Raw genomic sequence first — 23,739 nt, 5'->3', positions numbered from 1 at the left:
GTGTGACGCTTTAATAGCCAATCTGTCATTTTCCTACTTTATTTCTGAGATTTTAAGAACGGAGCCCTTCCTGCACAAAACATCAGGGTGCATTTATATTAAAAAATGAAACTAATTAAAATGTTTGAAAACCATAAAGCACACCACCATAACACAGCAGCAGCCCTATTTTTCCATTCGAAAAAGATTTTTCTTCTTCATTTTGTGGCCTGCCCTGATGAGAAAACTGTTGGCGCTGGGAGTCACTACAGGCGTGAGGCTGATAGGAGCCGTTTTGCCCCTGAGCACTGCCTTTGCTCCTAGACCCTGGCATGGCGTCTGAGGCCACAAAGCTGGAGCAGCCAGAGGGTTGGACTTGGATGGAGAAGGCTGGAGGACAAGCTACCCTCCAGGTAATCAGAATGCAACCCACTAGATCAGTGGATGTCTTGTGGGAGAGTTTTTCAAAGGTGGAGCTTGGAAGGTGAACACCAGCACTTAAAAACGGCACAACGAGCCCTGAACCTCAAATAAATGTTTTTTTTATTTTTTATTTTTATTTTTTTGAGGCAGAGTTTCGTTCTTGTTGCTGGAGTGCAATGGCGTGGTCTCGGCTCACGGCAACCTCCACCTCCCAGGTTCAAGTGATTCTCCTGCCTCAGCCTCCCAACTACCTGGGATTACAGGTACGCATTCTCCTGCCTCAGCCTCCCAACTACCTGGGATTACAGGTACGCATCACCACGCCCGGCTAATTTTTTTTGTATTTTTAGTAGAGACGGGGTTTCACCATGTTAGGCAGGCTGATCTCAAAGTCCTGACCTCAGGTGATCCGCCCACCTTGGCCTGCCAGTGCTGGGATTATAGGCGTGAGCCACTGCCTCCAGCCTAAAAGTTTTTACAAAGCCCCAGCACAATGCAGTACCAGGTGTGTGTGGCCACAGTGGAAGGTGGATCAGGAGTCACTGCCTGGGACTCAGCGCACCCTGTATCACAAGTGGAGTCATTGACATTAGGGAAGCTGCCTTCCCAGAAGTTCATCCTCAACCAGCTGAGCCACAGAACCTCCTAAGTTAACAAAGCATGAGTGTTTGTTGAATGAATACATGAAAGAGAATCCATGTGATGTTCAGAATGGTGGGAAGGAAGGCAGGGTGGGGAGTGGGGACCAGAAGGGAGGACCAATCATATACATGGAGATGCCGCAGTGTACTCGAGCTGTGCCACGGTGCAAGGGGTGTCTGACTTCCTCAGAAGAACAGACAAATATCTTCCTCCCAGAAGAAACCAGCAAGATGTCATTGTTTAAATGCTACACTCCTTATTTTCTCGGATGTGAGTCCATTTCTTAAAAAAAAAGAATGAGCCTCCAGGAATTTATTCTTAAGACAAAATTTGTATTTCACTACGATCACCAGCATTTATTGGACACTTATCGTTTGCTTAGTAATGGGCTAGAATTTTTTTTCTCTTTTGAGATGGAGTGTTGCTCTGTCACCAGGCTGGAGTGCAATGGCACGATCTCGGCTCACTGCAACCTCCGCCTCTTGGGTTCAAGCAATCCTCCCACCTCAGCCTCCCGAGCAGCTGGCACTACAGGTGTGTGCCACCACGCCAAGCTAATTTTTTGTATTTTTAGTAGAGACGAGGTTTCACCATGTTGGCCAGAATGGTCTCGATCTCCTGACCTCGTGATCTGCCTGCCTTGGCCTCCCAAAGCACCGGGATTACAGGTGTGAGCCACTGCGCCCAGCCTAATGGGCTATATTTTTTTTGTTTGTTTGTTTTTTGAGACGGAGTCTCACTCTGTCGCCCAGGCTGGAGTGCAGTGGCGTGATTTCGGCTCACTGCAAGTTCTGCCTCCTGGGTTCACGCCATTCTCCTGCCTTGGCCTCCCGAGTAGCTGGGACTATAGCCGCCTGCCACCATGCCTGGCTAATTTTTTTTGTATTTTTAGTAGAGACCAGGTTTCACTGTGTTAGACAGGATGGTCTTGATCTCCTGACCTTGTGATCCGCCCGCCTCGGCCTCCCAGAGTGCTGGGATTACAGGTGTGAGCCACCGCGCCCGGCCTGGGCTAGATTTTTTATGTGGAATTTCTTTTAAGGTAGTACTGTTATTATCTCCATTTTATAGATGAGGAAAATGAGGCCACACAATGGTTAAGCAGCTTACCAGTGGAATGAACCCGAGGCTGCCTGTCTTTAAGGACAGTGTTCTTTCTGATTTGTGTTCTGCCTGACACAGGACCAGGAGTCACTCACACACGCGCCAGTTGAACTCACCCACGTCAGGGTTGGGGCATGCAGCTGTCTGGCTGAAATGTAAGACCCAACAGGGGTGGGGGTGCAGAAGTGACAGATGAGGCTTGGTGAAGCCGGAAGAGGTGGGATCGCCAAGGGTCTTAAGCCACTTTTCCTTCAGGGCAAATATGGAGTAACTGCAAACTTGAAAAAAAAGGATGGGCTGGGCGTAGTGGCTCACACCTGTAATCCCAGCACTTTGGGAGGCTGAGGTGGGCAGATCACAGGGTCAGGAGATTGAGACCATTCTGGCCAACTCGGTGAAACCCCGCCTCTACTAAAAATACAAAAAATTAGCCGGGCGTGGTGGCGGGTGCCTGTAGTCCCAGCTACTCAGGAGGCTGAGGCAGGAGAACAGTGTGAACCCGGGAGGCGGAGCTTGCAGTGATCTGAGATGGCGCCACTGCACTCCAGCCTGGGCAACAGAGCGAGACTCTGTTTCAAAAAAATAAAAAAAAGAATGGATGTGACAGAGTGGGCAGATTGGAGGCAGGAAGCTAGGAGAGGCCATCTCTGTCCCAAGTGAGATATGATGGGCCTGGACTATGGCAGTGGAGTGGGGACTGGAGGGAAAAGGATGGATTCCAGAAATCTCTGAAGGTGGACCTCGGCTCACTGATGGGTAGTAATGAGGATGGCGAGGGAGGGAAAAGTCATGTGGCCGCACCTGTTGGGTGGGCGGGAAGCCTGAGCCCTGAGCCAGGCGTGCAGAAGAAGGCACAGCTTTGAGGCTGAGGATAGGAAGCTCTGTTCTGGGAATTTAATATTTGAGGTTCGGGCAGATACCTAAGGGCAGACATCTGGGGAAAGGAATTGCGAGTTAGAGTCATAGGCTTCAAAGTAAAAAAGGTCTGAGTTCAAGCCCCATTTCTGTAATACCACGTATGAGCTAGCACATGGAGCAAGTTCTCAGGCTTTTCAAAACTCAGTTTCCTTCTGTGTAAATGGGCAGAACTATAGACTTACCACATGGGGTTGCTTTAAGAATGGAGACAAAACATATAAAGCTCTTGGCACAGGGCCTGGCCCTCCACAAATGGCTTAAAAAACAAAACAAAAGAACAATGACAACAAAAACAACCATAACTACAACCACCAACAAACAGAACGGGAGCCAGAGCCCAGGACTACGGGGGGCACGGTGCTGGGTTTGAGAACATCAGATAGGGGTGATGATTTCCCATTTCATGCAGGCACAGCAAGTGCTCTGCGAAATGCCTGACTTTGGGATTCCTTTAATTAGCGAGGTGCTACATGCATGCCAATACATGCCTAATTGATCTGTAGACTGTTGAGCACTGTCGCCGAGATGCCTGCCACACAAAGGACGAGAGGCGGCCACAGGGCTCCTCTGAAATGAGAATATACGACCGTGGAAAAGAAATATAATTTTCAAAAGTGCACAGCTATTTTTCAGTAAAGCGAGTGGATTTCCATGACTACCCCTTCTACCCACAATTCAACTTGATAATTCAACACATATTTACTGAGCACATAACAGGCAAGCGGCAGGTGCCAGCAATGCAGAACCTAAGAGGACAGGTCTTTTGTCTGAAGGACCTTCATTCTGGAGGGAAAGAGACAGGCAGAGAGGAGGAGGTCACCCAATGAAGACCAGGGTAATAATAACGGATCACACTTACGGAGTCTGTTCTGGATGCAGACACTGATGTAAGTGCTTTGTATCATTAACTCATTTAATCTTTCCCACAACCCAATGAAATGGATAGTATTATGATCTCATTTTATAGAAGAGGAAACCAATGTTCTGAGAGGGTAAGCAACTTGCTAAGGTCACACAGAAAGTGGGAGAGTCCGGATGCAATCTTGGGTAGTCTGAATCTAGTCTGGGCTCCTAATCCCATCGCTGTGCAGGCCAAGAGGTATGTTAAGAACTTATGTTGCTGGCGTGCAGTGGTATCCCAGCTAGGATTAATGTGGTTGGCTAAGCGACTGATGGTTTCACCTGCAGGCAAAGAAACCTTTTGGCCCTGACTGCCTCTCAAACCACAGCAGCTTCTTCCTGTCTCTTGGCACCCTCAGGCACGCCATAGGACAGAAGTCAAACTGAAAATCCAGGGACAAACAACACCCCAATGACAGGGAGGAATCACATCATTTACTGATGCTCAGTGGCTTCAGAATGGCCCACAGGGTCGGCCACGGTCACAGGAAGCTTTCTTCTGCTCCTGGAGTCCCTCCATGGCACAGGGTCAGATCTCAAGGGCATTCTGAAGAGAGACAGGATGAGCGTCTGCCTGCTCCTCCCCTACTCTCCTTTCAGATTTTCCTTGGAGGCAGCCACTCCCCTGCTCCAAGCCAAGTTCTGAGCTTTGATAACTAAATGACAGACCTGACTAGCCAGGAAGCCCTACTGATCTTTCTTTTCTTTTTTTTTTTTGAGATGAAGTTTTGCCTAGTCGCCCAGGCAGGAGTGCAATGGCGCGATCTTGGCTCATTGCAACCTCTGCTTCCCAGGTTCAAGCAATTCTCTTGCCTCAGCATCCAGAGTAGCTGGGATTACAGGCGCCCACCACCACACCCAGCTAATTTTTGTATTTTTAGTAGAGACGGGGGTTTTGTCATGTTTGCCAGGCTGGTCTTGAACTCCTGATCACAGGTGATCCACCTGCCTCGGCCTCCCAAAGTGTTGGGATTACAGGTGTGAGCCACTGTGCATGCCCGCCCCCCTTTTTTTTAGACAAAGTCTTGCTCTATTGCCCAGGCTGGAGTGCAATGGAGCGATCTCAGCTCACTGCAACCTCCGCCTCCTTGGTTCAAGCAATTCTCCTGCCTCAGCCTCCCGAGGAGCTGAGATTAAAGACTCATGCCAACATGCCTAGCTAATTTGTGTATTTTTAGTAGAGATGGGGGTTTCACCATGTTGACCAGGCTGGTCTTGAACTCCCAACCTCAGGTGATCCGCCCACCTTGGCCTCCCAAAGTGCTGGGATTATAGGCGTGAGCCACTGCACCGGCTCCTACTGATCTTTCATGGGACCATGTGGAGATACCAGTTCTGAACTAAAGAAGATGCACTACAGTGGAGCCGCCTGTGAAGCTCCTGGCTGCCTTCCATCCCGGGGCCTTGAGGATCTGGAGGCACAGCCAGCAGGTGGTGGAGTCCTTCAGGACAGAATAGTAGGACAGAGAAGCCCACGTGAAGATGGGTGGTGGCTGGACACCCTGGCTCTTCCACCAGGGACAAAGATGCTGGTGCCTGACTGACTGTCTGACCGTGGGTATATCAAGGCTCAAGTCTTTGCCACCGAGGGGGCCAGAGGCGGGTGTGAGTGGTGGTGGGGAGGCTGCTGCCAACTCAGATGCCACCAGAGTTCTAGTGACTGAAGGCGAGGGACACAGAATATCCGGACTTGGGAAGATTTTGGAGGAAAAACGCACAGTCCGTTGCTGGACGCGGCGGTTACTCATTTCTGCTCGGTGCTCATTTTACAAAGCCATCGCTCATGACAGGTGCAGACTTCCCCTGTGGCCCAGTGAGTGGTCAGATCAATGGGGCCCCATCAGCTCAGTGAGGGAACTGCTGGGGTCTCAAAAATGGATAACCCCAAATTCCAAGTACCAGTTTCTTCCTCAGTTATTTACAAGGAACCTGATGTGATACATAGAACCTAATTCATAACGCCTTTTTAACGCCATTATAATGCAATATTCATAATATTCCCTTCTAGTCTCAGCAGATGACAAGTTGCCACTATTGAATTCCCATTAATATGAGTTATGGGTATAATATATTTTGCTCAATATCATCTCCTCAGCCTAATATTGTGGAAGAATAAAACTTACACGCTCAGCATATTTCTGGGTTTTTTTTGTTGTTGTTGTTGTTTTGAGATAGAGTCTTGCTCTGTTGCCCAGGCTGGAGCACAATGGCACTATCTTGGCTCACGGCAACCTCCGCCTCCTGGGTTCAAGCAATTCTCCTGCCTCAGCCTCCCAAGCAGCTGAGAGTACAGGTGCCCACCACCACGCCCAGCTAATTTTTACTAGAGACGGGGTTTCACTGTTGGTCAGGCTGGTCTCCAACTCCTGACCTCAGGTGATCCACCTGCCTCGGCCTCCCAAGGTGCTGGGACTACAGGCATGAGCCACCGCGCCCAGTCCTCTCAGCATATTTACAATGGAAGAGACGATGGTGACGCGGTATAGCTGAGGCTTCACTTTCAGCCCAGCTCTTGGGGGTGCGAGAGGAATTGACCACAAACATGCCCCTCCATGGCTCCGGCGTCCACCAGGGACTCTATCTGCCACGCTCTGAGCAACTGGCTGGGTGGAGGTTCCTGCACCGGGTGGAGTGGGCAGGTTCCAGAGCTCCGGTGGGTGAGCTGCTGGGGCCTGCATCTTTTCCCCTCTCTCTCTCCTCCTCTGTCACTTTCTTCTCAGGATCAGACTCATCTTCAAAGCAGGGGCTGTTTCTGCCCTGAGGCAGGCCTGTGTCTCCACATTACCGGCAGCATCATAAAGAGGCCGTGAACCCGGTTCTGAGGCTCTGTGACCCTGGACATGATACCACCTCCCGAGGTTATTTAATGAGGACAGTTATGGCCCCAACCTCATGCAATTGTGAGAGTGGAGAGGTTCACAGGCAAAAACACTTGCAGCAGTGGCTGGCTCCCAGTGAGCACTCAGTAAATGTCAGTGATGGTGACAATGACAATGATGATGCTGGCGGCAACCCCAAGGACACATCTCAGGTCCTGGCTGGCTGGCAGCCCAGACTTGCTTCTTAGAAAGGTTGCTGAGTACACAGGGTTAAAGCGCACACTTGTGCCAGGTGCATATTTCAAGCCCAGAGCTGGGCTCTGGTGGGCTTGATGCTAGTGAGACATATAACCTGCCTCTGAATACGCATAGCTGAGGCCTCACCTTCGGCCCCGCTTTCTGGGGTACTAGAGAAATGGACCACAAAGATGCTCCTCCACAGCTCTGGTGTCCACCATAACTCTCTTTCTTAAGGGCCTGCCCACTGTGCTTGGCAGTAACCCTGTGGCCGGGTAGCTCTGAGCCTGCGGAGCTGCTGCTGTTGGGGGAGGAGCAAATAGGAGAGTGGAGAGCCTTTCTACCCAGATCAGGTTACCTGGTGAGTCCTGATGGGGATCCTCAGTCATGCCAATCCCACATTTTCCCAGGAACCTTCCCTGGGGGCTGGGCCACCCTCCCGCCCATTCCTCAAAAGCCCTTCCTCATATTCAGTCAAGCACACGCTGGTCTGCATGAAGACCCGTCATCTGATGGGCTTCCATTCTGCTCCCTGTGACCGACACCCTATTTCTCTTCATCAAGGAAATGGCGTGGTGCATCAGCTGTCCCTGAATTTATGCTCAGACATTGCTTCTCTCTTCCCATGGTGGGTATTCATTCGTTCATTATTCTTTAGGTTTGAGTTTTCTTTTTTTCACTGTGGCAAAATGTGCTAACGTAAAATTTGCCATTTTCCCCATTTTCAAGCATACAGTTTAGTGGCATTCACTGCAGTCGCAGTGCCATGTGACTGTCACCACTATTTCCAAAGCTTTTGCATCATCCCAAACAGAAACTCTACCCGTTAAGCAAAAACTCCCTGTCCCTTCCCTCCACACCTAGCCCCTGGTAACCTCTAATCTACCTTTTGTCTCCACGAACCAGGGCATTTATTTTAATAAAGCGCTTTCACCCAGCTGTTTCACTTAGACCCCACAACAGCCCGGTGAGGTGGACATTCTTGTGCACAGCTTATAGATATGGAAACAGTCTCAGAGAGCTTCAGCGTTGCACCTTAAAGTCACTCAGTCGGTCAAGTATGAACATGGGTCCTGACTGCCACCTCCTGACCCCAGCCTAGGGTGCTTTTCATCACTCCGAGCAGCCTCCTCAAATAGGGTCTCTCCTTCCCCATCCCAGGAAAGATCTCATGGAAACAGGGCTTGAGACGAAAGCCATAACCACAGTGACCTTTTCCTTCTTCCCTCTCCTCCTCCAAAGTGGTGCTGAGCTCACAGGGAAGACAGCGGCAAATTGTGGCTGCCCTGCCCCCGACATACACAAACGTCCTGCCAATGATTCTGCTGTACCTCCCATTCCCAGCCCAGGTTCAAATCCACCAAGAACGACTGAGGGACCAGCGAGAGGCAGCTGCTTTCCTGAGCTTGGATATATTCAAGGCCTGCCCAGCAACACCTGCGGACGGTCTTGATGGCTGTGACTGCCCTTCTGCGACGGAACTGGGCCAACGCCTCTGAAAGCGGGGACTGGAGCGCAAACACTGGCCATGCACTATGTCTTGGGGGCAAAACAAGAAACCCTCAGAAAGAAAGAGAGGCCAGAGCTCTAAGGCCCAAGCATCCTGCACGTGAGTGCTATCTGTACCACCCCACCTGGCTGTTAAGGAAAAAAGGTCGCCTGATCAGACAAAAGGAAGAGGACTGCAGCTGGCTGTCTATGAGGTCTGGGGCTCGACCATGCAATCCTTGTGCCTTTTGGTCCTGACATTTGTTGGTTGTTTCAAACCGTTATGAGCAAAACTGTTCCTGTGGGGAGTGTGTGGTTGCACCTTCAGGTGGTGTCGCCAGCACTGGGGAAGGATGTGCCTTGAACCTGTATGCATCCAGCTGCTCATCCAACCAGTTTCACCAGGGTTGTCCTGGGCTGGGCCTACCCAGAGCAGCTCTAGGTGATGAATCCCACTCTGCTGAGTGATCTGGGGCAAGTTTCTTAGTCTTTCTCATCTCTGAAGTGGTGCTAATAATAATTACTCGGAGAGTTATAATGAGGATTAAAAAAGTTCACATTGGTAAAGTACTTACAACAGTGCCTGCAACAAAGTAATTACTAGATGAGTGCCTTAAATAAAATAAATAAATGCAAAAAGCTGCAGAGGATTACAAGAAAGTCAGAGTAAAATCTTGAGAAGATGTAAATATTTGAAGGAAAGGGTTGTGATACTGTGACTCCAAATGCTCTACGAGAGATGGGAAGGGCACAGTAACTACAGCAAAAGCCCCGATGATGTAAAATCTGCGCCCCCAACACAGCTTTATCATCCGGGCTCAGGCCCCAACTATGAACCCATGAGGGCTTCATGCTAGCTCACCACGGGGTTACGTCTTCATCATCCTCATCATGGCACCCACAGAAATTACTGTTTTTGGAGGCTGCTCCACTATCTTCTCTCAGTTAGTAGGCAAGTTGAGATGATGTCAAAGGATTCGACTTCCCTAACTCAACAATAGTGGTTAAATACATTAATAAATATTCATGTACATTAATCCATTCATTCTGTCCTCCAACACATACTGAGAGCCTCTATAGACTGGGCATCATGAGCCGCTGATTTTTACAGAGTTCGCTGCCTCATAAGGAGACAAATAAATAAATGGGTAAGCTTCACATAATATTGAGGTATTATAATAGGAACGTAAACAAAAGTGTTATAGGAACAAGAGAAATAATAGCAAAAAATGTTTCCCCATCATAGGGGGTGGTAACCTTTAGGTTCTCAGTTGTAGGGTGAACTTTTTCTGGGCAGGAAAGAGAGGAAATGACAATGCTAGGAAGACGGAGTGGCAGGTGCAAAGGCCCTGGGGCATGAGAGATCTTCCTATGTTTGGGAATTTCAGGGTGGCTAAAGTGGGTGGTGGGGTGACGCTCTCCAGTGACCTCCTAGCTCACGTACCAGTGTGTTAGTGGATTTCCCTCAGACACAAACACAGACCCACTGACACATAGGAGTGTGGCGATAGTAAGCTGTGTCCTGGTATTGACATTCAGGGAAGCAACAGATAGCAGCAACCCCGTATGCAGCAGCGAGTGCTGGGATGAATGAGTAATAGGAGAGGGTACTCACGAAGGTCACTGCAGCTGCTTTTAGCAAACCGACACGCCTGGTGAGGTCTAGGAGAGAGAGGAGGCACCCACGGCTGTCGCTTGGGAGCCGTCTGTGCAATGGAGGCGGTTGTTTTTTCTTTCTTTTTCACACAACTAGAAAATGTATTGGCTCACACAACAAGAAGCCCAGAGCAACCAGGGCTCTGGTTTGGTACATCTGGAACTATCTTGTTTTCTCCTCATGTGAGAACTCTCTTGTATATCTGGAACTCTCCTGTTTTCTCCTCATGTTTTCTCCTCTTGCTTTCTCTCTGCTCATGTGCTGGCTTCCTCCTCAGGCTTGTAGCAGGAAGGTTACAACAGTTCAAGGCACCATATTCCAGTCATGACAATGTCTGGAGGGCGAAGGATGACTTTTTTTCTTGTGACTCTTCCTTAAAAGCAAGGAAACCTTTTCCAGAAACCCCAGGCGGGATTATCCTCATATTCTATTCCAGAACTGCCTCACATGACCCTTTCCTAAACTGACGACGGGGAGGGGAAGCGCCATCACCATGCCTGGCCAGAATCATATTCTCACCAGGGGCTGGGATTCACTTTTCTTTGAGCATGCGAGGTGGTGGATACCTAAGCAGAATGGGGGTTCCACTGGGAAGGGAGAAGGAGAGAAAATGAATGTCGGACAAATGGGCAGCAATGCCCATTACAGACCACGAGGTCACTTTGTCAGGCCTGGCTCATTCTCCAGCTCTGCCTGCAGCTGGCACAACCAACTCACCAGGCAGGCTCAGCCCATGCCCCCATTCCTACCTCCATCCCCTGCCACCCTCCAGCCTGAGGGCCACTTCTAACCTGAACTAGGGATACTTTAAGTAGTAGGTGAAGAATCTGGGTCGTGTTCACCATCAGTCTGGCCCTCGACTGGGTGTGTTTTCGTAAAGAGGCTGTCCTATACTGAGTCCCTTTGTCGTGCCAGAGAAGCCTCCTGAGGGCAGCCTCAAGGCCAGTGCTGTTCTAGAATTGCAAAGATAATCACAGAGACACCAGAGCCATGGCCCAGGGCTGGCCCGAATGCTGGGAGAGCTGGGCAGATCCACTCTGGACAAAGGAGAGAAGCGTCACACTGGGAGGACCTGACCTCACGGCCAGTGGGAAGAGAACGAGTTCACGATGCTCCGGATGGATCTGGCCATCCATGAAGCTGGACTCAAAGGTTTGTCCTTTCTGCCCCAGGTGACTCTCGGTCATTCAAATCCATGTTTTTAAAATAAAGCAATCAAATCTGAAAGCATGAGCCACCGGGATACCCCAACAGGATCCCCCCATTCCCTACCCTAGCCGACTGCCTTAGACAAGGGGGGCCCAGGTGGGGTCCACCCCTTGTCTCCACCCCTCCAGGTGTGAAAAAAAATAAGAACGTGGAATGTGAGTGACTTTCTCTATCCATCCACAGCTCCATCTGGGCCGGGCAAGAGCCCTACCTGCTGGCAGCCTGGGGTTGCGGGGCCAGGGGGAAACTGTGTGGCCCTCTAAGGGCAAAGGAAGGCAGGAGTGGGGGACAGAGAACCACAAACCTAACCTTGACACTTGAGCCTTGGGGAGCAGGTCTAGCAAGGGTGGCCCCATGGGTGGCTGAGGGGTGTTTCCTTAAGGGACTGCAGGGAACAGCAGCCAACAATTTAAGTCAAGGGACAGAGGTGCGGACAACTGGCCTTCTGCTATTGAGACGTGCACCTCGCACCATTCCCCAGCTCCCGGGACTCCTTTTTACAGTTCCAGAAGGGTACAAAGTATTCACCCACCTTTTCCGGGAAGCAGAGGAGGGGAAGCTGGGCATGCAGAATTTTGCTGCCATCAATAGGAAAGGCGTGTGACAGCAGTCTCTGAGTGCACACAGATGCCTGGCCCACTCACTCTGCTCAATTCTCAGGGCTCTTTATTTACCAGAGGAAAATGAGGTTTCTTGCCTACGGGTTCTAGAGAGGCAGATTCACAATGCAAATTAATATGCCACGACTAGTTGAGACTGCAGCCAGAGCAGTACACGGAATTCTCCTAAACCTTCCTTTTAGGGCAACAAACGGAGTGTTGAAACTGATTGGTAATCCATTAAGTTACATCAGCTCTTCTCTGCAGAGACTTCCACAATGCCTCTTCCCCATGGCATTGCACTTTTGGAAGTCTCAGGCCAGTCTGGCTGGCTGTACCATGAAAGTAAGAAGAACAGGGATAGGGTCAGTCTGGGTTTGGAGGACATTCCCTCAATGAAATTAAACTAACTGTGTAGGGGCTGGTGGTAGATAAACGATACTGAGATGCATTAAGCTCTCCTTTTTATGTTTATTTCCCCAAGTTATTTTTAGCATTACAGACAGTTCCTAGTTAACAAATGGGTTGGGTTCTGAAAGTTCATTTGTAATTTGGCTGTTTAGATTTTAGAACATACTTTCCCTATAAAAAAACAATGTTATAAATGGTGATGAGACTCCCAGGCTAGTTCTCCAAAGCCTATTTAACCCATAATGTAGCTAAAATACTGTCCTTCCTCAAGGGAAAAAAATTGTTTAATTGCAACATGAGTAATTAAACAAAACAGAGAAAACCATTAGAACTGAATAAGAAGTAGATTTATGTTCATCTTGAGTGATGCTCTTTGCAGAAAACCTAATTTAATTTAAGAAGAGGTCCTTCTAAGGGCTTTTGGGGAACTGCACAGGATTTATCCTATTAGGAGAAACAGGCACTGGGCTATCCGAATCTGTGGTTAATGAATACTGCATCATGCAACAGGCTCCCTTTCCTGATTTCAGACTCATCAGGAAGTCTCCCTACCAGAATTTGTTCTCCCAAGTAGATTTTCACAGGGAGAAAGCCTCTGGTCAAAGTCCATGAAGGTGGCCTCCTTGGGGTGATTTTTAAATTCCAAATCAATAGGTTAGCATCTATCTGTCCTTGTGCATGTCCTTGGGACAGCAGTGTTCCAGTCCCACCAACCCGGGAGCAGCGACAGGATCAAGCATTGGCACTTCTGAACTTAGAAGCCAAGGTCAGTGTACCTGCGAGGTCCCCTGAGAGCCAACCGGACAGTCCATTCCCTAGCAGCATAATCCTTGCCGCGTGTCTTCTTTTCAACCTCATTAGCCAGTTCTTTGAGTAGATAGATGTGCGTGGGTCCTAAGTGTCCCACATCTATATCAGGCCATATGAGAGAGTAATCCTTTCTGCCTGAGGCATGCCAGCCTTGGCCAGAACTGAAGGGTGAATGACTGTGCCTAAACAAACATGCTGGGAACACTCCGTGGGTAGATTGCAAAAATGATCACAATTCTTTCCAACCTTAGATGCCTGTCCCTTTGCAATGTGGTGTTGCGGTATCTCCCATCAAGAAGCGGGGTCTCTTTGCCCACTCCTTGAATCTGGCTTGGCCATGCCTCCTGCTTTGGCCAATGGGATTTTAGCAAACATGCCCCAGGAAGAGGTTGGAAAAACATCTGTGCATTAACCTTGCTCTCTTGCTGCTCTTGGTCCCCTGAGACCACCGTGTGAATGAGCCTGAGATAGCTGGATGGAGGATGACAGGCCACAAAGGACTGAGGCACCTTGGCCAACAGTTGGCCAATCACAGGTGTGTGAGACCATCCCTGATCACCCAGCCACTAGCCAATCTACAGCAGACCACAGATAAATGAGACAGCCCAGCAGAGATCAGCTGAGCCAGCCCAGACCAGTACTGACCAGTCAAACCACAGAACTGTTATGGCTTTAAAACACCAGGTTTTGGGGGTATTATCAAGCAGCAAAAGCTAACTTACACACACAACTGGCTCCAGTCAATGCAGTCTTTGGATATCTTTATTTTGGAATCCATGTATGGACCTTTTTTGCCCAGACTAAGGCTTGTCTCTTACAAATGTGGCAAAATACATCTTATTCCCTCTTTTTGCCTCCTTAATCAGAAATTTAAGTTCGGACCACTCAGCCCAAACTGCAGGCTTTGAAATGGGTGCTTTGGAAATCATGACATTTCAATTTTGTACACACTTTGTGACTGACAGGTAGGTTTTAAGTCAATGAATACATGATCAAACTGTAACTGCAACTTAAGGTACAGGCAAAATCCATTAGCTCAATACTAAAGTGCACAGGTTGTGTTATCTCACAATGCATTATTGTTCCCTGATAATTTATCACAAGGCAAATCACAACTCTTGTTCATGGAGAAAGCAACAGTCTTTGGATAAAATCACTTGCAGTCTGGAAATTCATGGCGAAAGGGGCTTGAATGATTCTCCTAACTGAGCCCACTCGGCAAGGCAGCCTTCGATTTTCAATGTGAATACAAGAGGCATGAGAGTTCTGTGCACAAGCATCCTCTCTTCATTCATGGGCCCCAGAAGCACACAACAGGAGGGGCTGCCACATTGGCCCTGCGGTCACTCACATGATCCCCACAGAAATCCCAGATCCTCTCCCTCAAGGGGAGCATTCCTCCAGAGAAGCTGGAGTGCATGGGGAAGATATCGTCTCCAGCGTTGTCTCTATGATGACACATATCCACCCTGACAGCCCTAAATGCTCATAAATGTCAAAACCCGGGTGTTTGAGTGTTGACGATGAAGCCCGCAGATTTCACGGCCCCTTTCGGTTCTCCTCGGGCCTCCGACACAGGCGAAGTCCCTCTGCTTCCCAGCTAGATTTATTTTCAAGGGCTTAGCTCTGAGGGACGATGGGAATGTTTCAGCATGAGTGCTCCTGACCACAAGGAAAAAAAGCCCCCAGTACATTTCACAAAGACATCAGCCAGGATTCTGCAGAGTCCATTCTTTCACGAACAAAATTGCATTTTATGAAGCCGTCCCTTTTCTGTTTCATCTGTCAAGCAGGTTTTCTGAGAATAATTTAAATTTCATGCAGCAGCGACTGTGGGGCATTGGGGCTTCCCTTCAGGCTCACAAACAGGTCTGGCAGTGGAGTCACAGTTCTGCTTCTCGGGAGCACCCTGCCCCTGCGGTCCAGACCATCTACAGACCAGACACACAGTGGTGGGCCAGGGACGGGATGCCATGCCGGTTTCTCAGCATGACCTCGTGCCGCATCAGACAGGGGATGGGGACAGGCCAATGCATCTTTCTTCAGCCTCCCAGCACCAACCACCAGCAGGGGACAGGTTTCCCCGCAAATGTATGGATAACTGGGTAGACCCAGTCAATAGTTTAACTTTCTAAAATTAACTTTTATCAAGTGCTTACCACCTGGTAGGTAGTGTTTTAAGCTTTTCTATGCATATTAATTTAACCAGCTCTCACATCATCCCCATGAGGAGGATACTATGATTATTCCCAATTCTTAGAGACAAAGAAACAGGTTCAGAGACATACTCAGCTTCTAAGTGGCGGAGCTAGGATTCAGTCCCAGTACTGTCAGACTCAAAAGCTTGAAGCTCTCAGCAGTGGTGAAATGCTGAGTCAACATAACCTTTGGCTTAAATTTTCTCACCTATACCACAGAGGTAAATGTGCCCACTTTCTGGCCTGAAATCTCTTGCTTGCTATCAGCTGGGTGGATGAGCGGATGGAAAAGTTACCATAACAATGCTGCAATCATGGTTACCATGGTGAATGCATTCTGCCAGGCAGCCTGGAGTGGGAAGAGGAGCTGGCCCAGGCTAGTTCTGATTCTAACTCACTGGGTGACCTCGGCAGGCCACATTTTCTTTGGGCCTCACTACTGTGACCTGTAGAATGAGGGGCTGGAGGACGTGGTCACTCTGCTCCTCTTAGGCTCTTGGAACTTGTGACCTGGGGAGGCCATTGATTGGTCTGAGCCATGAGTGTGTGTTGGGGGGCTAGGGTGAGTCCACCAGACCCTCCCTGCACTTCAGCAGCCCAGGAGTCTGCTTGTCCAACTGGCCTTTCTTCAAGACACGCGAGGAATCTTTAGGCCACAGACAAATGAAGAAGTAGAAAAATCAATTCAGGCCTGAAGTAGCAGTGATGGAAAGAATTGTCATCACCTCATCGGCCAGCCGCTGGGAGCACAGCCAGCCTCCCCACCCAGAGAGCCTGGCAGAAGCCGGCCCCTGCCTGGGAAGGTGACCAGGCCCACAGGGCTGGGTGGGGAGGGTGATGGCATGGGATGCCTCAGCCCCCAGGGCACGTGATGTTCACCCTGCGCCCTGCCCAGCCAAGAGGGGACACTAAGGCCTAACAGTACTGACACTAGTCCCCCAGTCACCTTCCTCAGGGACAGTTGCTGCGTTTCCAAGTGTGGCTCTGGCCCGCATGTGGCTCTAGACCTTTCACCCAGGAAACCCGGTGGATACATTCCAGCAGCTGTCCCCACACTCTGGCAAGCTGGGACACAGCTCTGCTCCTGGCTTCCACCCGGCCGACCTCGCCCACCCATCCCACCATCCCCTGGAGTGCGGTTTCAGCTCTGTTTCCACAATAGGCTTTCCTTAGAGGAAAGGGCCCCAGAGCTGAATAAAAGCTTTAAACTCCCTTCCCTCGGTCACCTGGCTGTATCAGTCTCAGTCTGGAGTTCACTAGATGGCCTCTTCCCCGCAGCTCCCTCCTGCCTACAGAGCATCTGGAATCCCAGCCAAGGAGTAGGTTTGAGATGCCCTTTCCTTTCCTTGCTTTCTTGGGGCCTGGCTGCTGTGTCTTTTCTGAAGACCTGCCTTTTCCTCTTGGTAAGGTTAGAAATGAACACCTTTCAGGCTGGGCATGGTGGCTCACGTGTATAATCCCAGCACTTTGGGAGGCCAAGGTGGGTGGATCACTTGAGGACAGGAGTTCAAGACCAGCCTGGACAACATGGTGAAACCCTGTCTCTACTGAAGACAAGAATAAAAAAGGACATGAACACCTTTCCCTAAGGGGGTAGAGTCTCGTCCCATAGGCCTCACCTGGATGACAGTAACAACGGTGATAGGAAGAGGTCAGCACCGATACGGGTCTCGACTTACCACATGCCAGGTTCTGCTTGTTCTGAGCACTTTACACAGGTTTTAACCCACACAGTCCTCACAGCAACTCTGCTCGCAAGTACAATGACCTCTTCCCATTTTACAGAAGTGAGGCCCAGAGAGGTCAGGTAACCTGTCCAGGGTCACTCATATAGCAAGCGGTAGAATGGAATTCAAATCCAGGCAGTCTGTCTCCAAAGTCTGGCCCTATCCACTGCACTAAGCTTCCCCTGCCAATAACTTCAGGGGGAGAGACATTCTTGGGTCATTTGGTCACACTGTCCAGGCCACAGATTTGTTATACACAAGGAGCCGTGAGCTCCCCGAGGACAAGAGCCAGCCAGCCCTGGCCTGCTCAGTAAAGACCCACATTGTTGACCAGGGAAACTGCAAATACCTGGGCCTGGGCCTGCCCATGAATTGATGTGGTCTTGGCACGGGGTCAAATACATAGGCTAGAGGACAGGCCTCTGGGCGGGCAGGAGCCAGGCTAGAACGGCAGGAAGGCACTGTGGCCCAAATGTGCCAGGGGTGCCTGGGAAGCCAGTACTGCTGTCCTCCCTCCCCCAACCCAGTGCTCCTGGGCGTCAAGGGACCGGGGCGTATTCTGGGGAATCAAACAAGCCCCTGCAGGAAAGAGGCTGGGCTGGAGGCAGAATTCAGTTCCTCTGTTGTGACATGCCAAGGAGCGGGCTGTCCTCACAGGCATGAACTTTCGGCCCCTCTCCCCTTCCTGGCCACCCTGCCCAGTCCCTGCCCCAGCTGTTGTTTTCTGTCTGTGGCTGGGTTCCTTTCCTCTCATGTGGCTGTGGTTTGGGGTCAGGCCAGTCAAGGATGGTGACTATCAAACCACTCTGGAGCAAAGGGGGAGCTCTGTGGACAGCACAGCCCTGGAGGGGAGCCCCAGCACCGAGCCCCTCCACTTCATCCCCCAGAGCAGCCCGACACCATCCCAAAAAACACATGCATCCTTAAAAGGACAGACGTCTTCAAGAGGGCCTCTGGGCCCAGCCTCTCTCTCCCACCTGGAGCCCCGAGCAGTCAGTTCCAGTGGCTGCCATTCTCCATATGGCCAACAGCTGGCCCTGCAGAGCACCTGCCAGATGTGGCCAGCAGGGCTAGCGGCTGGCCCTACTGGGCAGAGGTCACCGAGTCAGACCAGCGCTTGGGCTGGCGCCCAGGGGAGGAATGTGTTTGGCTGGCCTGGGGGCAGCATGCCCAAATAATCCTCCATCTCCTCTCCCCTGTCCAACATTCTTTCCCTCCCCGCCTCAGTGGGGTAGTGTTTTCATAACAGGAAAATAAAATCAATAAGGCACTGCAGCAAGATGTCAGTGCGCTCCGAGCCAGCCTCCAATAGCTCCATTGTCTCGGCCTCCACCAGGCTCTGCGGCCAGCAGCACTCACAGTTATTAACGGGAAGCAGGGCTGAAAGGGAGTTTTGAAAACCAGGAGACAAAGGCGCAGCACACCTGGAGTGCGGCTTTCCAGTGCCACAGCCACCTCACAATGGCCAGGCTGGGGCTCCCCGCCTTTAACTTCTCTGGCAACTTTTCTGAAAGCAGGAAAAGAAAAGCCTAGACACACCCACATGTGCACACACACATGCACGCACACATACACATCCTTGCACATACACGAGCGTACGTGCACACTGCCCCAAGGGGGCTCCTGGGAGGCGGCTCTGAATGGCCAGCAGAGGCAAAGGCAGCCTGCATAGCCCCTGCTCGCTGAGGAAGCAGGATAGGGACCAATGGGCTTCCTGCCACAGCCATGGCCAGGGGCCCGTCCCTCCAGGACTCAGGCTGCCTGAGGGGCTCTGAGCAGCCAGCACGACTGGGGACCAGCTTAGCCCAAGGCCAAGCAAGAGCCGTGGCAACACTGTTTTCCACATTCCGTTCAGTAACACAGGCTGGCCTCTGTTGCCATTCCCAAGGCTGGAGCCGCCTCTTCTAAAAGAAATGGGAAGGACCTGGAGCTGACATCCGTGAGGTCAGCTGTGGGGATAAGTCCTGGGTCCTCTGCAGAAAGGTCCCACAGCCTTGGACCAGCAGCCTTGGACCAGCCCTTAGAAGGCCCACTGAGCCCTTGCTGTGCCTCAGTGTCCTCAACTGTAAGGCAGGGATGATAAAAGTACTGACTCATCGTGCTGTGGCAAGGCTCAGAAGAGACAATAGATATGAGAACACGCGGCCCAGTGGTTAATAAAGGGTGGGTTTATCACCTTTATGACTTACTACTTGTCAGTATCTTCTTGCAAACCCAAGTTACTGGCACCCCCAGGGACGCTTGCATGGTCTCAAGTTATCTATTTAGGAACCCCGTATTGCCATCTCGGAGTTCCACTGTTACTTCACTCATTAAATAACATCTAATCAACATGGCATAGGACAATGAGTGGCCTCAGCACCTGCTTATCTTCCTACAAGTCAGTCACAGAGAAAGACTTCATGGATAATAAAACCCTCGTGAACGCTCGCAAACAGTTGCCAGGCCCAGGTCCTGGGAGGACAAGACTCTGGAGGACTCAGGGTCTGGAGCACAGGCTGCCGCTCTGGAGCCTGTGGGGCTGGCCTGAGCCTGCAGGGAGACAGGGCCCCTCTACCCGGCTCCTGCTCAGAGATGACACCAGGTCTTACCTTGGTGGTGACCGCAGAGGCAGAGCTGGCCACGAGGCTGGTGATGGCCTCGCTGCTGCCGGTGGTGCAGGGAGCAGGAGCTGTAGCGGGGGTGGGCAGCCGGGAGGGCACCACGGGCAGCGGCAGGAGGCCAGGCCGGGCACTGAGGCTGCTGGCTGTGCCGCCACCGGCCCCCGAGGTGACGCTGCAGATGCTGGTGGTCCCATGCGTCCCGTTGACGCTCCACTCGCGGCGGTCCCAGCCCACCCGGTAATCTCTTTCGAAGCGGCTGTGGTGCCGGGACATCTCGGTGGGCCGAGGCGGCTTCTCACAGGGAAACAGAGCCCGGACCTGCGGTGACAGAGTGGAGAGAAGGGTGATTTAGGACTGGAGCAGGCAGCGACAACGGACAGCATCCATGAAGCCCCTTCTCTGGGTTCAATAACAGGCTTCAAACATTAGCTCATTTCAGAGTCACGCAAGCCCACAAAGCATGGATCATTAATTAGCCCCACTTCGCAGACAAGGAATACATGATTTGCCCAGGATCCTGTGGCCAAAGTAAGTAGGCAGGATTTGAACCCAGCCACAGTTAAAAGTGATACTGTTGGTTCTGCCACGTCTCACTGCCCTGAACACCACAAATGTGCATATTTTAATTACGGTTGGGACTTTATCCCCTCCACCCCCACTGTGAAAAAAGAGCCGTGAACTCCTCAGGACATGTTTTCCTCAACCACATGATAGGATACGGTCACCCGCGTGTGCAGACTCACTTTATAGTGGACAAAGCCCTTTACAGAAAGCTCTCTTCCTCCTACAGTGGCCTGTGAGGTGGCAGGGCATGGACGGTTCCCAGTTGAGGGTCGAGGGACCTCACTGAGAATAAGTTATCCCTCGAGGTTCGAGTACTAGAAAGTGATAAAGAGTCCAGGATCCCCAGCCTTCAGATCCTAGCTAAATGCACAACTCAAGTCGCAAAGGGTGTTAGCCTCTAGGAGTGGAGTTCCCTTTCATTGTCACAGCCCTATGATTTGATCTTGGGCAGCATCAGAGACCCCGTGTACCCTGGCCTCTGTTAACCAGACCATCTCTCACACGGCTCTCCTGAGCCTCTAAGCATAAGGCCCTTCCATGTTGTCATGGAGACCTGGACACGCCATGATATTTGGAAGGGCTTCTGAATCACCAAAGATTGCATTTTGCTCAGTATTACCATGATTTGCTGGGTTCCCTGCCCACCCTTGATCAGGAAGGCTGTAAAGACACAGGGGAGGTGAGGTGTTGGTTGCAGAGGCCACGGAGAGGCAGAGGCAGAGGGGAGAGGGTGTGGCAGTGCCAGGGCACGAGTGATGGTGGGTTAGGGTAGGGGTCTGCATCACACCCACAACCCTGGGCATGGCCCAGCTGCAGCTTGGTTGCCTTTGGCCTTTTGCATTCTCCAACTGTTTTCCAGTCTGGGGGTGAGCGCCCAGAAGTCCTGGTTCCCAGCTCCTTTTCCTACCCTGCCAGTCCAGCTCAGCCTTGGGGAGGCACCCTGGAATTTCTGGCCAGTGGACAGATGGGCCACTTTATTTTAAAAATATCTATCTATAAAGCCTGTTCCTACTGCGGACTTTGCACATCCAGACCTAGTTGTCAACTTCTGGTGCCATGGAGCCAGGGCCTGTGCCCAACCCAAAAGCCTCCTACCCATGTTGTACTTGCATGCTGGCCTGTGCCCTGGTGGCCATCATCCCCTCTGCCAGGCACACCGGGCAGACCTGAACCCACCCTGCAGCCCGGTTGAAGCCTGCAGCCCCGCCTGAAATAGAGCTGACCATAACTTCTTCAGCTGGGTGTGGTGTCACTATTTATTTCACCATTATGCTTTCTGGCTTACACAATGTCACAGAAATTATTTTTAAAAAGTCTATCCAGGCTGGGTGTGGTGGCTCACGCCTGCAATCCCAGCACTTTGGGAGGCCAAGGCGGGTGGATTACGAGGGCAAGAGATCGGGACCATCCTGGCCAACATGGTGAAACTCCGACTCTACTAAAAATACAAAAATTAGTTGGGTGTGGTGGCATGCACCTGTAGTACCAGCTACTCGGGCTGAGGCAGGAGAATCGCTTGAACCTGGGAGGCAGATGTCGCAGTGATCCGAGATTGCGCCACTGCACTCCAGCCTGTCGACAGAGCAAGACTACGTCTCAAAATTAAAAAAAAGAAAAGAAAAAAAGTCTATCCAATATTACCTGGTTAAAAAATGAAAATCAATTCCCTTTTGATCTCCCCACATAAACTTTTTCAGCTGAGCTTCTTGATGGCATTGTCTAAACTTAGCTCCAGTTTCCTCGTCCTGTTCACTCTGTGACCTGCTCCGCTGTGGCCTTCGCCCTGGCCACTCCATGGGAACTGTTCTCATTGAAGTCAAGGGTGACCTGCTTGCTAAGTCCAAGGGGACATTTATGCCGCTGTCCTCGACTTCCCTCACATGCGACGTGGCTGATCTTCCTTGTTTTCCAGAGCCCTCCTCTGCAGTTTTGGTGATACCAGCCCTCTCCTAGTCCTCCGCCTCCCTCTCGGCTGCTCCTTCTCAGTCTCCTTGGCGGGCTCTTCTTCCTCAGCTCATTATTTAAAAGCTGGGGCTCCTCGGGGTTCCAGATCTCCTCCGCTTCTCCCTGGATGATCTCATCCCTCCTCCCCTCTTTCCGGATAACTCCCAAGGCTACCTTTGCAGCTCTCCTCTCTCTTAAGCACCACCCCCACCTCCCTGCAGCCTGCCGCACACCTTCCCCCAGCTGTTCCACAGGTGCCTAAACACCCAGAGTTGCTAAATTAGTGCAACATTCCTTTGTCCAAACACCCATCCTCAGGCATTCCCTCCCTCAGAGAAAGTCGCCTCTATCTCCTCACCTCCATCCCCCTATAGGTCTTAGATTCCTCTGCCTCAGCTGCTCTCAAATATACCCCCTTCTCCATCTGCAGCCACGACCTTCCGTCACTGTCGCCCAGTGTCTCCTTATTTCAGCTTGCCTGCCTGCCTGCCCCCAGTCTTGCCCTTCTCAGCCATTCTCTACTCAAATGCCCACAGGAGTTTTGCAAAGGGCAACTCTGATCATGATACTTGACTTTCCTGCTTTAAATCCTGTCCATCAATATAAGGTTCCAGCTCTTCCTGGTAGCCCAGAAGAGGATCTGGTCGGGCTCCCTTTTCTAGCATCCCCTCTCATTCATCCCATCCTGCCCCAGAGGCTATGGCCCATCATTCCAAATGCCTTATGGTTTCTGAAGCCTCATGTCCCCTTTCAGCTCAGGGTCCAAGTCCACGCTGCTCTTTTGCCAGGAATGGCTTCTGACCGTCCCCCCGCTACTGCCTATGACCCCACCCAGCTCAGGCACGGATTCTTCTAGAAGCCTGTACTTACTTTTCCCCTTCTGGGTCAGGTGAGAGACTCTCCTCCAGTCCCTGAGCAAACGGTACCCACCCTCCCTACAGCCACGGCTGCTGTCTATCTGCTACCTTCAGAACAGGGCCTGGGTCCTCATTCTCTGTGTGACCCCAGCAACCTGAACAGTGCCTGTCAAAGAAGGGTGTTCAGTACCTGTGTGCTGAATGAATGATTAAACAAATGCTTGTTTTTTCTTAATTGCTGAGCACTTCCAGAGAGGACAAACACATTTGTGTGAAGAGAAAACCTCAGACAAAGAAAGAAACGTTGAGTCTCCTGACTGGAAGTTCCATGTAGGTGCTGGAGTAAGAAAACATCCTATCTTAGCCTGGGCGTGGGGGCTCATGCCTGTAATCCCAGCACTTTGGGAGGCCAAGGCAGGAGGATCACTTGAGGCTAGGAGTTCAAGACCAGCCTGGCCGACATGGTAAAACCCCATCTCTACTAAAAAAAAAAAAAAAAAAAAACGAAAATTAACTGGGCATGGTGGCGTGTGTCTGTAGTCCCAGCTACTCAGGAAGCTGAGGCATGAGAATCGCTTGAACCGAGGAGGTGGAGGTTGCAGTAAGCCAAGATCGTGCCACTGTACGTCAGCCTGGGTGACAGAATGAGA

General features: G+C 51.0%; 1 protein-coding gene and 1 long non-coding RNA gene across 4 annotated transcripts in view; both read right to left on the bottom strand.

The window, feature by feature from the left end:
• The window catches only part of LOC105479833 (kelch like family member 29), a 322,000-nt gene that overhangs the window by 128,400 nt on the left and 169,861 nt on the right, over positions 1-23,739 (bottom strand). For all 3 annotated transcript variants that reach the window (XM_011738162.3, XM_011738163.3, XM_071076283.1), the window contains one exon: positions 19,713-20,042. In XM_011738162.3, coding sequence (XP_011736464.1) covers positions 19,713-19,997 — 285 coding nt within the window. In that variant the 5' untranslated portion in view covers positions 19,998-20,042. The remainder of the gene's footprint in view (positions 1-19,712; positions 20,043-23,739) is intronic.
• Positions 1,451-19,706, bottom strand: LOC139357789 (uncharacterized). Its single transcript, XR_011611550.1, has 2 exons — positions 11,909-19,706; positions 1,451-10,540 (listed from the first exon to the last, which is right to left on the bottom strand). It is a non-coding gene; the product is annotated as an uncharacterized lncRNA (long non-coding RNA).

The sequence above is a fragment of the Macaca nemestrina genome, chromosome 13 (genome assembly GCF_043159975.1).
Source record: "Macaca nemestrina isolate mMacNem1 chromosome 13, mMacNem.hap1, whole genome shotgun sequence".
Taxonomy (NCBI): Eukaryota; Metazoa; Chordata; class Mammalia; order Primates; family Cercopithecidae; genus Macaca; species Macaca nemestrina.
This window is presented reverse-complemented; position numbering and strand designations above follow the sequence as displayed.